Here is a 12,700-nt window from a genome sequence, read left to right as displayed (position 1 = left end):
ACCTACTCACTATCCCTGCTTGCATTAATGCTGATGCACCACGCTGCTGCTGGCAAAGCTTAACCTCCTCCACCCCAGCCTCCTCCTTTCTAGCATAAAGCTTGTTGCATCCTTATGTTCAGATTCATGCTACTGTGGACCTCAGTGAAATTATATTAATGAATTTTGATCTTGTAATCTATGTATTGTATTCTAATGTCTTGTTTTTGCCCAGTTTCATGTCTTTAGATGCTCTCGATGTTTTAAATCATAAAGGAGCAATAAAGGTCCACACACCAGGGAGCTAACTGAAATTTATTTAGCAACAAGTGATAACTTGTACCAAAATGCTCAGGTTGTTGTTACTGAATAAATCCTCAAAAATGGGCTTCTTGGTGCATCTTTAAGAGTTTGGTTTGGATACAAAACTTACTAAGGGATGTAACTTTTGGATGGATGGATGGAGATTGTTTTTCTAGATGTCTAAATACCAGGTTTTTAGCCCTGTAAAACACTTAAATTGCTGTATAAATGAATGGCACTCTAAAAATAGTTGCCTTGTCTTGCTTATTTTACTGCTGTACATCATAGATGAAAACTAGAAATAAAGCAGCTTTTTCTTTTAAATAAGGTTTTTTTTTTTTTTTTTTTCCACATATGCACTCCTGAAAGTTTCTCGTAAATTTCAGGAAAACCTTCTCTGTTATCCTATTGAATTGTCAGGAACTTATAAAAATGTGCATACATAAACATTAGGCATTGCATAAAAAACTTGCAGGTAAAATAAAAGATGGCACTGTCAGGTACTGTTAGTGTCTCTATAATCCACAGTTTCAAGGTATTCATTGAATCAATTAATGATTTAAAAAGAACATACTGGTAAGCAGAAAAGGGTATGAAGTTCATTTTTTTGTGCATGACAATTGCACAGAACACCCACTGGTGGCATAATACAAACATCATCCCATCCACGCACTCACAGTGAGTTTTCCAGAGTTTTTCCTGCTCTGTTCATTGATCAGTTTACCCCAACTTCACGTTGAATTATTGCTAGACTAGTCTAGGTAAAGTAGGGCTGAAAAAATGGTCATTTACATTCAAAAGCACATCACTCGGTTCTTTTGGGAAATTTTCAGGAGGTTTGCCTGTGTGAAAACATCACTAGAGAGACAATCATATGATCGCTAAAACTGGCAGCATTAATTTTTCGGGTACCTTGTTGGGTGCCTCAGTGCACCTTTTATTAAACAGTATTTCACTCCAAACCAGAGTAATTGGCCCCACTTCCATGCATGTTGCTAGAAAAGTTTAAAACTCTAAGCATATATAGCTGAAAGCTTCCCAGTTTTTAATTTTTGCTACTTTCCTTCTTTTAAGTTCTCAATCATAAGTAATACACAGATTAATGAACGTTGAAAGTAATGACTGTGGCCCCATGTCTGAGGCCGGTGAAGCTGACTAAATGCCTGCTATTTGGATCTCCACCAAAGAGCAGTGAAGTGTTTCAGCTGCTCATGGTGACCCGATCCACTCTTCAGCTGCTCCATGTTGGTGATTCATGTACCGCACCAAATAGCTGTAACTACATGGATGTCCCAGATGCCAATGTACAACATTTCCCCGGATGTTGTGGCAGCCAAACCCAGCATTAAAGCATTTCCTGCACTGTTTGGCACCTCACATTCCAGTCCAGCCCAGCTCGGCCAATCGGAGCGTTAAATTTGACCAGTTGGCTCTGGGTTCATTGGGACAGGCTGGTTCAGACTGGTCCCCGCTAAATGGAGTGAAACCTCTCATCATCAGAAAACACACAACCGGCATTGTCTTGCCCTGTGGTTGTTTCATGCTCACAGCAGAGAGTTAGGTAACTGTGGCTGTTTTAATCAGATTTTTTGTCTTTTAGAAATGATTTTATTTCACTGCAAAAGTGAAAACATCTGAAAAATAATGCATTAAAGTTTCACAATAGACCTGCATGTCTGCCGGACTGAAAAACAATGACCTAGTTGTTGTTGGCATTTGTACTTGGATGCTTGTGGAATAAATAATCTATTCACAGAGAGTAAAAATGAAAAAGTTTAACATGATCATTGTAACAACAGTGAAAAATCACTCCATCCAGAGGAGTGTGGACTCAGCATTTATACTGTCGACTTTTTATCTTCCTGCTGTAGTTTCTGCTGTTATAAATGACCACAGAGCAGCTGGTTGGATGTACCTGAGGTTTCTGGGTGCAGTGTACTGACTCTGCATTATAAGACATCTGGATGCTGAAGTGGAGAGTTTTCAAACACCTTTTTGACTTCACAAAGTTTTTTTGTCTTCTAATCTTTGTGTTTTTCTCATTTTTAATGAAGTATTATTTGTTTAACGTTATAACTTAATTCCCTGTTCTTTTCCACAAGCATACTGTACCTAAGTCCTGACAGGGTGAGGAAACAGTCTTCTTTGGGTGTCGAATTCTTAGGACGCCCACTTCGCGGCCTGTCTCTGACATCCCCCATTATATGGAACTTGGCCTTCAGTTTGGAGATGGTATAGGGCTCACTCTAAACAATGCTGCCACTTGGTTTTGCGGAACACCAGCTTGAAGTTGCCCTATCGCACGGCCCCTATCCAGATCAGTCAAACGTTGCATGCCGATTCTCGGAGCAGACACCTACTGACCACTGTAGTGGGGCCCATGCTCACAGGTGCTGCAAGTTAGGTGCCTGATTGGCAGCACCTTGGGGTACCAGAAGCTCAAAACAAGAGTCAATAGCAACAGCAAAATAAGCTGTTTGGCATTTGGCAAAATTTTTATGGGCGCAACCCACATACTCAGCTCTGCTGCTCATCCCACAAACGCATGTTCCTTACAAACATGGCACCATTTAAAAAGGTAATAAAAAGGCTTTCCAACGGTATAAGATTTATTGCCAAGAAGCATTGTTACAACAAACAAATAATCTACCAAACACAAATTTCCCTTACTTTTTGTGCTAAGTATATTTTTCAGTTTATTTCAATGTTGCCCCCACAGCATTGGAAAAAAGCTGGCCCTTGTGAAAATGAAGTTGATAACCCCTTCCCTGCACTTTATGCCCTGAAGACCTATGTGAAACCATCACATGTCAGTGACAGCTAGGACAAGCTTCGGTCACCACAATACTTCAGAATTAACAACACCGTTACATCTCTTCTGAATAACACGAGGGAAATGTGGGTTGTGCAATGAAAGTGTTAAAAATTGTACTAATGATGTAATATGTGATAAAAGAACTGTTTCTGTCGTGCTTTTCACATGTGCATTTCTACAACAGCCCAGGAATAAACACTGCCATCATCACACCATAAGGCATACGTAAATGTTAATTCTGCAGTGTCATAACATTTTCATCCCTGTCTATTACTTTACTTGCATTACAGTGTTGCAGAAGTGCAAGGGAGTACTACACAGCGAGAGCATATACACACAGTTAGACATTGTTATTTATTTATCTCTACTTTATTTTAGCAGGGAGAATCTACTTAGACTTAGGCCTCTTTTCTAGTGGTGTCCTGTTGCAGTACTATTAAAGATAACAGAAAAATACAGATTGAATAAATACAAACACAATCAAAACGCTGTATAATACCAGAGAAGGCAACCCCGCCATCATTTGGAAATGGTTCCACATAATAGGTGCAGCAACACTAAAAGCAGTCTTACCCCACTCAGTACTAAACCTTGGTGTTTCAAAGTGATCCAAATTAGAGATCTGGTTGTATGGCTTGAGAAGTTTATAAACAGGAGAGTAGTCAGATAAGGAGGGAGTTTACCAATGAGTGCTCTGTAAATAAACACAATACTGTGCATGCCATGAGCATGATGGAAGCCCACAACCAGATCCCTGGCCTTGGCCTCCGTGAAAGGATGCCTAATGTATTTTGGACCCAGGTGAATGGCGATCGCCCTACATGTCTGTCTTACAACGATGGACGCAGCTTGTCTAGACACGCTGAAGGCGTTAGCAGTCTTCCGTAGCCTTCCCTCGTTGCTAAGGTAGTATAGTGTTACCACAACCTTTGTCAGTGGATCGATTGGTGCCCTCATGTTTGTCGTATGCCCTTTTGTATTTGTGTAAAGTTCTTCACTCAGGGCAACCACAGAGGCTCTGGACATGCGAAAGTTCTTCCTCCATTCATCGTCCGGAACAACGCCATTGACAAAATTGTCCAACCAGCTGTTCATTCTTCTGGGTCTTGCCCAAAAGCTTCTCTGGTTGCTCTTCTGGATGTTCTCCTTGGTGGATCTAAGAACATCTGCTGTATGCTGTTTTCCAGGACCATTTGTTGTTCTCGCTGGTGGTGAAGGAGCATCAGATTTTGCTGTAAAAGCCATAACAAGCTCAGTAGCTTCTGCAGCACGAACACAACCCTGTAATCCCTGTGCCATTGTTGTTTTGGCCAGACCCGTGCAGGTGTCTTAAGAGAGCTACGCTATATTTGACGTAATCATTTCAAGAAAGATGTGGTTGGCCGTCCACACGGAGACGAAATGGTAGTCATTTATGGATTAATGCACCCTGGCACCCATTTCAAAAAGTATCGTTTACAGTCACCCAAAACTCAGTTTCCGTGTGGATGAAACGCTCATCCGACAAAAAACTTTTGTGTATACACCTGAATTCATTTCTGTGTGGACGGGGCCTGAGTGATACAAGTCACTATGATGAATGCAAAATCTACCCCTTAAGGAAAAAAAAAAAAGCCAGGGGCGCTGTGATATACAGCATCCAACTGCTTCAACACAGAAACAGTTGCATGTGTATAAAGAGTGTCTCCATAATCCAAAACAGACAGAATTGTAGCCTCAACAATCTCTTTTTTTGTTTTTCAGTGTTGAGCAAGACTTTTTCCACTTAAGAAATCCAAGTGGATACCTTATATTTCCAATTAAATTTGAAATTAATTATTTAAAAGACAAGTCATGAGCTAGCCAAACACCCAAATACTTGAGTCGCTGACCATGTTTGTTTAAGTAGCATCAATAAGGGGCCACAATCTGTCTGGAGAAAACCCAGTTTTTGTGGAGTTGTGTTAGTTTTAGATCCATTAGAGCTTGTTGACTTAAAATCATGTTGCAGCTGCAAGAGAAGTGGACTGTATGAAATTGCATGAATATATGAAATTGAATCATCAGCACAGCTACAGATTTGACATTTTCATATTGTTTTAACAATGTCATTAATGTAAAGTGAAAATCAAAACATGCAAACGCTACTGCACCCTCATTGACTCCACCTATACCAACCTGTCCCTTTAACACCTCTACCTCTACCTCTAATGCTGGCTTTGGTAGCATCATTTCATTTCTCTATTTTATTTCCCTCCTATATCCAAAAATACTAAAAAAAAGGTGTGCATTCGTTCAAAAAATGTATTGCCACCAGTTAATATTTGAGGGCCTGCAGCACATAGCATGAACTTCTTGTGACTTTATTAAAATGGTTTGAAAGCATGGATGTCATACTCAGGTTTACACATGCTGTGGTTTGTTCACATAACAAATTAAACTGCATACATTTTCTTAATTGTTGGGATAATTTAATTGTATTAAAGTGCATTTATTGCACTTAATACTCCTATTGCAATAATAATGAAATTGCAATTAAACGCACAGTCTGAGTGTGTGTCTCCATGCATCTCCATTACTGTGTGGATGTGTGGGGGGTACTGTTTTTGATGATGCTATTATTGGTGTGATTGATATATGGGCTCAATAATGACCTTTAATTAAAAATGAGTGCTGTATTCTTCTCATGAAATGCAATGGTGACATTGGTCTTACCACATGTTGCTTTATTGTCATCTTTTCTGTGGTTGCTTTGTTGTTAACAGTGTTTTTTCCACACTGAGCAGAAAAATACATTTTTCAGACAAAACAACAATATAGGAAAACAATAACAAGACCCCAGTAAACTAGATGCACTAAAAGTTAAACTGGTTTAATTTTGCTACACTATGGTGTTGCCAGGCTGCAGGAAGTGATGGTATGTCGGCTGCTGCACCACAAATAGGCTGCCTGAACTTCTCCATTCTTCTGTCTTTGCTTTGTGTAACTTTTACTCAACTTTATTTTTCATTACATGTTCTCTCCCTCTATTTCAGATCTGGATCCACAGGAGACTCTGCTCCATTTCTCAGCACGGAGAGGTCTTTATCGAGTAACACACTTCCTGCTGCAGCGATCAGGAGCTAAGGAGGCCTTACGACTGGCTAACAGACAAGGCCACACCCCCTGTGCCATTGCTGCGCAGCGAGGACATGACCACCTTCTCAAGCTTCTAACAGAGTAAGAACATAACTGTAACTACAATGACAAACCATTGTCACATATGTACAAAACTCCTGAAAACATCCTGAAGTTTTTGGCATGAACTACGAGCATGAACAGCTAAAATGTCCCCCTAAACTTTCTCTTACCAGCTTTGTTGTAAATTTTTTAAGTTAGGGTGAGCTAATGTGAGAGGGCAGCAGGAAATGTTTGGGGATGGTAATGTTTACATAGTGCTACCATTGCAAAACAGACTGAAGGCACTTTATCTCTGCTCATTATTCAAATACTTGGTGATGTTTTCTGTTCACTAGTATGTTCTTCTCCACTATTAAAGCATTATATAGTGCAGTGGTTCCCAGAGTGGGAGTGGGGACCCTCAGGGGGGTCGTGAAACTCTGAAGGGGGGTCGCAGGATGCTGTCCAAAAAAACAAAGAAAAATCTAATATGATTTAAAATAGTAAAATTTATTTATTGCAAAAAATATTGTTAAGATAAGTTCAATTTAAAATGAAATCATAGTTATCAAGTGATATTTTTGCTTCAATATAAGTAAATGTTATAAAACTGCCTGAAATGCAAGTTTTGTACAAGATGCTTCATGCAGTGCAACATCGTGCCCTTTGTTCCCCCTCAAGGGAAGGTGGGGTCCCCGATCTCTGACGCCGTTATTTTGGGGGTCATAGGCTTAAAAGTTTGGGAATCCCTGATATAGTGGACTTTGTTCCTTTGCTCTCCACTTCTGTGCCATGCTTTAGTTGGTTTGCTTCCTGAAACTCTCCACCCAATACAGGTCAATAGTCAGAAGTGTAAAATATTCAGGACTTAGATGAAACTTGGCATGATCTGAGGAATTTCTCCCCTGAATATTTTTCAGCTATATGCATGGCTTTGAAGCCTTTTAAAATGCTTATGTAGTTTTAAAATACTAACAAAGCTATTTACAATATTGGCTAAAAATGATACAGTTTATTTAAAAAAAATCCTTTACAGCTAATATAATTTTTAACATGTAATTGTTCTCAAAGTGTTGTCTTTGTACTGAAACTATAGTATTGTTCTAGATACATAACAAGGAGGCTAAAAATTTGTTGTCGAAAATTAGAACTGGTATCAGGTTTTTAAAAAAACAATAAAAAAATTGGTGTTTGTAAATGTAGATTTATTTATGAAAAAGCAGAAATTGTTGATTTTGAACAGTATCTTTTTAACTGTGCCTTTTTTTCAGTCTTAGAAGTAACAAAAGATTTTATTTACTCAGCACAAGTTCCTTGATGTGATCAGCAGGGTCTGTTTATTATCCTCTATTTCTTCATAAATTTCTCTAACACTCATATTGAAGTATGTTCAAATGAGATAAAGGGTATGACAGTATTGTTCATATCGATATATTTTATGTTGATGCTAATAAAGAAAATAGCTTTCAGGCCTGCCGCTCAGTAAAAAGATTGTTTGCAAGTAACTAAGAGTAATAGACTTGCTGATCACAATACAATCTTTTGGAAATGTCTATTCTAAATGGAGAACTATTATTTTATTTAGTGTACTTTATCTAAAAAGCTTTTATGTTATTAGGAAAGATTCAATGACATTGATACGACAGCAAAAGTAGAACTCTTCAGTATGGCCCCACTGATTCCTTCTGTCTGGTGAGCTGACGGAGTGTTGTGCTCTGCCCACCTCTGTTGTCTACTTTGTTTTCAAATTTAGGTTTTCAGTTAAAATTGAACTCAACAAGGTGTAGGTACTATACAGCAAACCAAGGTTTTATTTTTGTGGATGAAATATTGAAGGATAAAATATGTTTTTGAAGTGGCAACACTTTCCAGCCCCGCGCTGTATCGGGTTCCCAAATTACTCTGCGTGTAGCTCACGTCAACAGGAAGCACAAACTGGCACTTACAGATTTCCTCTAACGACATGTAAAATTTATCCACCAACATAAATCTTTGGTTTTTGCAGAATACCTACACCTTGTGGAGTTCAGTTTTAACGAAAAGACTCCTCATTTCAGTAGGCAATGTAGATGGATGGAGCACGACTTGCCTTTGGCTCACCAGATAGATGAGCTGTACAAGGAGCATGCTGTCAGACACCCATTATAAGGCAATTTATTGCTTTTAATTTTCAAATGTTGCAGGGTCACTCAGAGCATAGCCTTAATTGTACAATATGTTTGAATTTTTGAAAAAGTGGGCGAAACTGGCGAAGAGTGTGGGCACCCCTTCTCTACCTGGTATGTACAGCCTATTATGACAACAACTTTTCTTAATTTACAGAAAAACATAATAATATATTGTGTTTGGCTGTTTGGTTAGAAAATATGAAGATATGATTTCTGGTAGCATCCTCCAGCCTGAGAAACAAAACATTTTAACAGTCTTGGATAGAAAATATTCAGGGCTTAAGCCCTGTAAGCCACCACTGGCTCCTCTAAGTTACATTTGTAAACAACAAACTCAGGAAGAATTCAGCCACAGTCAGCCTGAAATTTTCAGCAATTTAAATGTCTCAGGGCTGTTTTAATTGTACGGTTAAAGGTCAGAGCTAATGCAAGTTATTTTAGTTTTAGCTAAAAACTAAACAATAAAACATAAGAGCAGACAAATCTCTGAAAATCAGCATGAGCACAGTATGTGACAGTGATCCAAGCTCTCAGTTTCAGTGAACATTGCCCTCTTCTCAGTACAAACAGCCTCATGTCAATATATCAGAGGTCAGATAGCATGGTTCCTTTCAGGGAGCCGTGTTTGTCTGCTATCGTCACCGAACAAAAGAGGAATCCAAAGAACATCACCACAAAGCCCAGAGCAGCCGAGGTTAGCTTTTTCAGCTGCAGCGGGATTGTTGGAGGCAAATTGAAAAGTTGTGTGCTGTCACTATTGTTTCAGAGAGATCCAGAGAGATAGCAGCTCCACAAAACAAAAGCCTCGGTTACCAAGTCTGTGTCTTCTGACCTATTGAACGCCTCCACAACATCTCTCAGTATTTGCTTTGTGCACACAGACACTGCAGTGTTGTATCTACCGAGTGTGATGACACGAGGATGTATGTTTTTTATTTGCTCTTGTCAGGTATTATCCCTAATAATGCCTGAGTGACAAGTGAGGTCAAATTCTTTCAAGGTTTTATAGTGAAACATTAAACCAAAGTGAAAAAAATGGTTTTGGCAAATGGCCTGAGACGCAGCTTAAAATGGAAATGGCTTCTTTTTATGTCTTTTAAGCACTCTACTTATCCGCTGCAGAATAGTTTTCACTTAACTCAAAATGAAGATGCCACAAGCTGAAAGACAACTACCACTTAAGGAGCCCGCTCATTACCATATGTGCTTTACAGCTTACAGCTCAGTCTTTATGTGTTGGTAATTACATTTCCCTCATGAAAAGTGAAGTCACTCGCTGCCTGGCCGGTGACCTCAGCAGCCGGGCCTCGCAGCTAAAACAATCCACCCAACATTACGCAAACAGATCAGCCTTACAGGGAGGTGTCTCCCCTTTACAGCACTATCTTTATGGACAAAAACACTCCACATACTTATAGCTCCAACACTGAGAAGTAATGCAGCTGAGGGAGAGCAGTTTTCTTTGAGAGCTTATCAGCTAGGAGTGGTCTTGAAGTGAGGCAGTGTAGGGTGTATTTTACTACTAGGAGGAGAAGAAACACATGCTCGTTGACTTGCCAAAGAGTCTGGAACTTTTTAACATTTACTCGCTACTTAACTCTGTAACACCGCCACTAAAGAGTTTGATTACCTGCTAAACTGATCAAACAGACGAAACATCAACACAGTACTTAATAGAAGTTGTTCCTTTCCTGTGGGGCGAGAAAGTCCGTCATGCATGTGGATTATTAAAGCAAAAGGGGGAGTGTAGATCAGCTGACATCACTGTTTAAACTTTCTCCTGAAAGCAGCACTGTGCCCTGTTAGCCAATCACATTGCAGACCCTCCAGGATGATCTAAGTGTTTATTTCACGGCAGGGCTGAGACAGATCTAGAGACGGACAAAGGGACTGAGAATACCCAGCCTGTTTCTACGGATGCCCGGGTGTTTTGCCACCTTCCCAGGCTGAAGACTCACACTCTGACGCTGAAGGCACACCCAGGCCGTGACCCTCCGACCCTTCAAAGGAGTGTTGAGCAGCTGCTGCACTTGATTTGCCATGCCCATGCCAAGGTGAGTCACGCCACCCTCTCCTTTCAGCACGCCATGCTGGCCTTATCCGGTACCTGGGCTGCTGGACATTGTTGGATTGTTTGTCTTTTCACTGCCTTCATTTTTTCAACCTTCAAGCTTAGTTTGTGTAGCCGCTGGAACACCTTATGCAATCACAGAGCTGGCGAATGATAAGAACTAGAGAGGAGGCCTGTTGGTTTCTCAGAGGGAGAAAGCTAACGTTTATCCCCTTTCTTTTTCTGTATTCTGCAGGGAGTTTCTGTGCTGGAGCTGCAGTTTGATTCTCTGCACACAGCAGCTGAATGTTGTGATGGTCTAGAAACAGAGACAACCTGTCTACAGCAGCTTTCTGCAACATCAGAGTGCCTGAATCTGACAACAGAGGAAATCTGCTCAGTGGAAAGCAGCAGCAGTGTTGACTGTGAACATGGTGAGAATGGGAATGAAGAGAAAGCCTGGAGTTTGTCTTTGAGTAGTCAAAAGTCAGAAGCACATCCCAGGGAGTATGGCCTGGGCCCCCCAGAGGACTGGGTGTGCCTCAGTTCAAACATTCGGAAAGATTACGGCAAAAGGAGGCAGAGAAGGGAGCAGCCTGGTGTTTCCTCCCAGAGTTTGAGTTTGTGTGAAGAAGCACGGAGTGAGGTGGATGGGGAGAGCCTCACTGTGGGAATCCAACCACCAGCAGTCTGCGGTAAACAGGCAGAGGAAACTGATAGTGAAGAGGCTGAGATTCGGGAAGGACAGGAGGCCACGGAGGGAGAGGAAAGATCAGAGCAGGAAGTCGAAGACAGCACTGCTGTAAGGAGGGAGGAGGAGACAGACTCTACGGATCCAATAACGCCCAGTGGAGGCTTGAAATCTTCAGTCATGGGCCAGGCTGCGTCATCAGAGGGCTCGGAGGCATCAGAAAGCTCTGATTCTGAAATGAAGGAGTGCTCTGTGGAAGGAGAGCGTCTCAAGGAAGAAGGCATGAAACTCAGCAAGGAGCCCTGCGTTGGCCTCTTCTTAGACGTGCAGGAGGCAGAGAGTGAGGAGTTTTCAGACCCTCTATCAGCCCCAGGGGAGCTCCCCAGCCCATCACTGATAGACTGCGGTGATGTAATCGAGGAGCCTGAATCTGCTCTCTTGATAGAAGGCCTCCACGAGGGGGAACCTCCACCAGACATAAACAGCCTGGAACAAAACCAGGAAACAGCTGGTTGGGATTACTCCACAGAGCAGCAGTGGGACTCAGCTCCAGATACTTACTGTCATTCTGGGAATTGTACTGGAACAGTGAGTAGAGAGGAGCAGGATGGTCAAGACATAGCTGAACCCTCTGAATACATTATTGAAAGTACTATTTTGCCAATGTATGAACCTTATAACACAGCTGGATGTGAGATTTTCTCAATGGAAGAAGCACGAACAGATTCATCACCCAAGCCTTCATCTGAGATAATTCCCAACTCAGAAATCATTGATCTGGATTCAGGAAGGACACAGTCTGTATCCAGTGATGATGATGGCAGTTTCCAGTCAGTTGCAAGCTCCACCACTGAGTTATTCCAGGATAGTGCAGGTAAGGACAGAGAAGACTCAACTGGATCCAAGATGGATGAACCAAATGATTCAGAGCCCGTGGAAAGTAATGAATGTTCACAGACTGTGGACACAGTTGCTGAGGCAGACTGCAGCCAGAGTGGCACTGAGCCTGCATCACAACTGTCACCCGATGCCCAAACAATGGAGGCTTTGTATTCTGAGCAAACGGGAGAGGAATCTGCCCCAGAACTTTCCACAGAGGATCTTTCGGGTCAGAGGTTGTCAGAGAGTGGTGACGATCCAACAGTTGATGAAAGTGAAACTGCAGGGGCCAGCGACTCTGGACTGAATGCAGGATTTGAAGATGTGGCAACAGAGGTCAACGGTCCATCTAGTGAGGAAGAAAGTGATAAATCAACGTTAGACCCAAACACTGAAAACAGTGGAGATGTAGGATTAGCACCACAGCAATCCAAACAGGATAATTCAGACATGACAGCAGATGAGAATTCACCTGATTTCACTATGTCCCCATCACAAGATGTCACTTCAGATAGTGCAGACAACAATGCCTCAGAAGAAGACACGCCTCCTTCAGATAACGAGGCCTCCAGTGAGAGTGAAACGACCGATGATCCTGAGATTCAGGACGAGGTGGATGGAGCTTCATCAAACCACAACAGTGCGAGTCAAGGTGAGAAAACAGTGATTTATTACAG

General features: G+C 41.4%; 1 protein-coding gene across 4 annotated transcripts in view; it reads left to right on the top strand.

Annotated features, from left to right (window-relative positions):
• LOC121514167 (A-kinase anchor protein 13) overlaps positions 1-12,700 on the top strand; it is a 227,232-nt gene that overhangs the window by 72,861 nt on the left and 141,671 nt on the right. For all 4 annotated transcript variants that reach the window (XM_041794284.1, XM_041794292.1, XM_041794277.1 and 1 more), the window contains exons 6-8: positions 6,112-6,295; positions 10,262-10,457; positions 10,710-12,675. In XM_041794284.1, coding sequence (XP_041650218.1) covers positions 6,112-6,295; positions 10,262-10,457; positions 10,710-12,675 — 2,346 coding nt within the window. The remainder of the gene's footprint in view (positions 1-6,111; positions 6,296-10,261; positions 10,458-10,709; positions 12,676-12,700) is intronic.

Source organism: Cheilinus undulatus, linkage group 1, assembly GCF_018320785.1.
Source record: "Cheilinus undulatus linkage group 1, ASM1832078v1, whole genome shotgun sequence".
In the NCBI taxonomy this organism is placed as follows: Eukaryota; Metazoa; Chordata; class Actinopteri; order Labriformes; family Labridae; genus Cheilinus; species Cheilinus undulatus.
Note: the sequence above shows the minus strand (reverse complement) of the source record. Positions and strands in the feature narration are given on the sequence as shown.